Source organism: Hipposideros armiger, unplaced genomic scaffold (genome assembly GCF_001890085.2).
Source record: "Hipposideros armiger isolate ML-2016 unplaced genomic scaffold, ASM189008v1 scaffold_1553, whole genome shotgun sequence".
NCBI lineage: Eukaryota > Metazoa > Chordata > Mammalia > Chiroptera > Hipposideridae > Hipposideros > Hipposideros armiger.
The window spans coordinates 23,084-26,442 of record NW_017732903.1 but is presented as its reverse complement, the minus strand read 5'-3'; the positions used below and the strand labels follow the sequence as shown (position 1 = coordinate 26,442).

The 3,359-nt window shown below is 60.3% G+C and overlaps 1 protein-coding gene across 7 annotated transcripts in view; it reads right to left on the bottom strand.

Annotated features, from left to right (window-relative positions):
- LOC109377783 (SLAM family member 5-like) overlaps window positions 1-2,173 on the bottom strand; it is a 62,151-nt gene extending 59,978 nt beyond the window's left edge. For 3 of the 7 annotated variants that reach the window (XR_002122934.1, XM_019634246.1, XM_019634243.1), the window contains exon 1: window positions 1,695-2,173. Coding sequence is in view for 5 of the 7 variants with exons in the window: in XM_019634246.1 (XP_019489791.1) it covers window positions 1,695-1,776 (82 nt within the window). In the remaining 2 variants the exon portion in view is untranslated. The remainder of the gene's footprint in view (window positions 1-1,694) is intronic. The other 4 variants (XR_002122933.1, XM_019634242.1, XM_019634244.1 and 1 more) reach the window with 3 other exon arrangements.
- Between the last annotated feature and the right edge of the window lie 1,186 nt (window positions 2,174-3,359).

The following is a 3,359-nucleotide window of genomic DNA, read 5'->3' as shown; positions in this document are numbered from 1 at the left end:
CTTAGGGCTCAGGCTCCACATCCATAAAATGGGCTTCACGTGCAGGGAGCTGAGCGCCTTGTGTGCGTGGCTGTGGGTCCAGTGCTGCCGGCCCAGCCTTGGGGAGCCTCCGTGGGGGGGTGTGGGTGGCACAGCCCGCCTAGGAAGATGGCTCCCCAGGGAATGGGCGGCAAGCCATCGGATGATGAGGGGCTCCCAGTGTGGGAAGGGGAGGCCAGGGCCGGACCCTCAGTCGGAGGACGTGGCCAGGCAAGGGTATCTCTCCGTCCCCACCCCTGTGACAGCAGGAACGGGCTGACACAGGCTCCAAGGGAAATGGCTGTGAGGCAGCTCCTGGGGGCTGGCTTTGCCCATGTGGGGGGTCATGAGAAAACCACGTTTGTCAGCAACAGGTCAGCGCTAGAGTTGTCACGGGGGTGTGGGGACTCGACCCATCCCACGAGGCCTATGTTCTCGCTCACAGCTTCTTACTTTGGCAACTGACATTGGAGTCTGTGGAAAGTCAAAAGAGAATTTGGCTCTTTCAGTGGTGTTCAGACAGACAGACAGCACACAGGACAGGCCTGGACTGCCCTGGTGGTAACAGCTGACCACAGGCTGGCACAGGTGGGCTGAGCTACCTGAGCACTGCTGCCCACCTGGGAGGGGGGAGAAGTCTCCAGTGAGGCAGGGGCGGTGTCAGGTCACCAAGCTCACAGGGATAGGCCTGTCCCACCAGCACTGAGCATATCAGAGGGGGGTTCGTTATACCTTTGTCCTAATATGATTTACTGAGGGCACCGTGGGTCCGCGTGGCTCACTCTGAACGGCCATCCCAGAACTAAACGCCAGCCCCGCCCAGCTGTGGGGTTTTCCTCCCCTCTGTGCTGTTCTCATGTTTCCTCTGCAGCTGGACAGGCTGGAGGGTGGCGGTGATGGGGCCCTGCTCTGAAGACCCCCACCTCCGCTGGGCCTCCTGGCTCCTGGGACTGGCAGAACTGGCAGGCGTCCTCCTGGGTGAGTGGTGGGTCCCTGGGATGGGGCCCTGGGGCGGAGCAGGCAGGCAGGGTCTCCTTTTCTTGTCTGATGTCTTATTGAACAAAAAAGGAAACTCCACTTACAATTTAGCAAGTGAGCCCAGGGAGAACAGAGAAACAAACTGGCCTGTGGTGGTGACGAGGCTGGGACCCTGAGCTCGGGTGGCCTGGGCTGCACTAAGGGAACCTTTCCCAGCGAGGAGAGGCTGTGTCTGCAATAACAGGGGAGCCAGGGGGAGCCTGTGGGGAGGGATGGAGACCCAGAGCCTGGCTCCTGGGGCCGAGGGGCACAGGGCGCCCGCCTGGACCTCACAGGGGACCTGGCCGCCTCTGCAGCTGTCCTGTGGAGCTGACGCTGTCTCACACTGGGACCGGAGTCTGAGCTGCAGAAGCAACCTCGCACTCGGGGGCTCCCTGGGTGACAGGACACAGAACACGATGTAGTTCTAGTTTGTAAAGGGAACAGCAGCCTATGAAATCTCAGGGAGTCTGTAACACACACACCGTGAGAGTGTGGAGAGGCTGAGGATGAGGAGCAGGCCGCTAGCTGAGCTCCAGGACGAGGGTACGAGGGTACGGGGAGNTTCCTTATTTTGTTTATCAAGACATCAAACAAAAAAAGGAGACCCTGCCTGCCTGCTCCGCCCCAGGGCCCCCTCCCAGGGACCCGCCACTCACCCAGGAGGACGCCTGCCAGTTCTGCCAGTCCCAGGAGCCAGGAGGCCCAGCGGAGGTGGGGGTCTTCAGAGCACGGCCCCATCACGGGCCACCTACCAGCCTGTCCAGCTGCAGAGGAAACATGAGAACAGCAGAGGGAGGAGGAAAATCCCACAGCTGGGCGGGGCTGGTGTTTAGTTCTGGGAAGGCAGTTCAGAGTGAGCCACTCGGAACCACGGTGCCTCAGTAAATCATATTAGGACAAAGGTATAACGAACCCCCTCTAATATGTCCAATGCTGTGTGGGACAAGCCCTTCCCTGTGGTCAAAAGGGCTCAGTTGACCTCACACCGCCACCCCTGACCCACTAGAGACTCCTCCCCGCTCTCCGGGTGGACAGCTGTGCCCAGGCAGCCCTGCCCGCCTGTGCCAGCCTGTGGTCAGCTGTTACCACCAGGGCAGTCCAGGCCTGTCCTATGTGCTGTCTGTCTGTCTGAATAACTCAAATTCTCTTACAACTTCCCTCACACTCCAACTGTCAGTTGCCTAAGTAAGAAGCTGTGAGCGAGAACACAGACCTTGTGGGATGGGTCGAGTCCCCACACCCCCGTGACAACTCTGGCGCTGACCTGTTGCTGACAAACGTGGTTTTTTTCGTGCCCCCCCACATGGGCACAGCCAGCCCCCAGGAGCTGCCTCACAGCCATTTCCCCTGGAGCCTATGCCAGCCCCGTTCCTGCTGTCACAGGGGTGGGGACGGAGAGGTACCCATGCCTGGCCACGTCCTCCGACTGCGGGTCCGGCCCTGGCCTCCCCTCCCCACACTGGGAACCCCTCATCATCCGATGGCTTGCCGCCCATTCCCTGGGCAGCCATCTTCCTAAGCGGGCAGTGCCCCCCACACCCCCCCACGGAGGCTCCCCAAGGCTGGGCCGGCAGCACTGGACCCACAGCCACGCACACAAGGCGCTCAGCTCCCTGCACGTGAAGCCCGTTCTATGGATGTGGAGCCCAAGCCCTAAGGGACGGTAGGACGTGCAGATGGTCACATGGCTGCCACAATCAGGGTCTGGACCCCAACATCACAGCTGCTCTTCCCTCCTGCTGGTGGCCTCCAGTAAGTCCCCCGAGCCAGCATGTGTGCCCCCTAAACTGCTCTGCAGCTCCCCAGACAAGAGAGTAGTCAACACAGGCTGCACCCCCTCACACACATCCCCCTCAAAATGGGGAAATTACCCCAGAAGGCACTCCAAGAGGCCACAGTCAGAAGCGCCTGACAGTGAGTCAGGATCGGCAGCTCACCCACCTATGGACGGAAAAGGGGGCACAGAACGAACTCGACACGCTCGGGGGTGGGGGTGGGGCTCTGTGGCCCTAAAACCCAGAGACCAGAGTCACCACACAGGAGGGTCTGACTCAAAGGTGGTCGGTCCTAGGCCTGTAGCTTCCTGACAAAGGTCCGTCTTCACCTAAGTGAGTCAGTCTATGGCCTTTTGCATCTAGGACGACAGGCCTTTGCATGTCAGAGTCGTCTCCTTTTCCAGACCCTCAGGGCACGACCGCCAGCTCCAGACCACAGAGCCCCCTTGTTATCCTGGGGCCCACGTGCCACCTCCATGTGCTGTAAATGTCAATAATTAACTACCCTGCACCCACAATGTGAAAGAACCATGTGTCCCTCCCTTT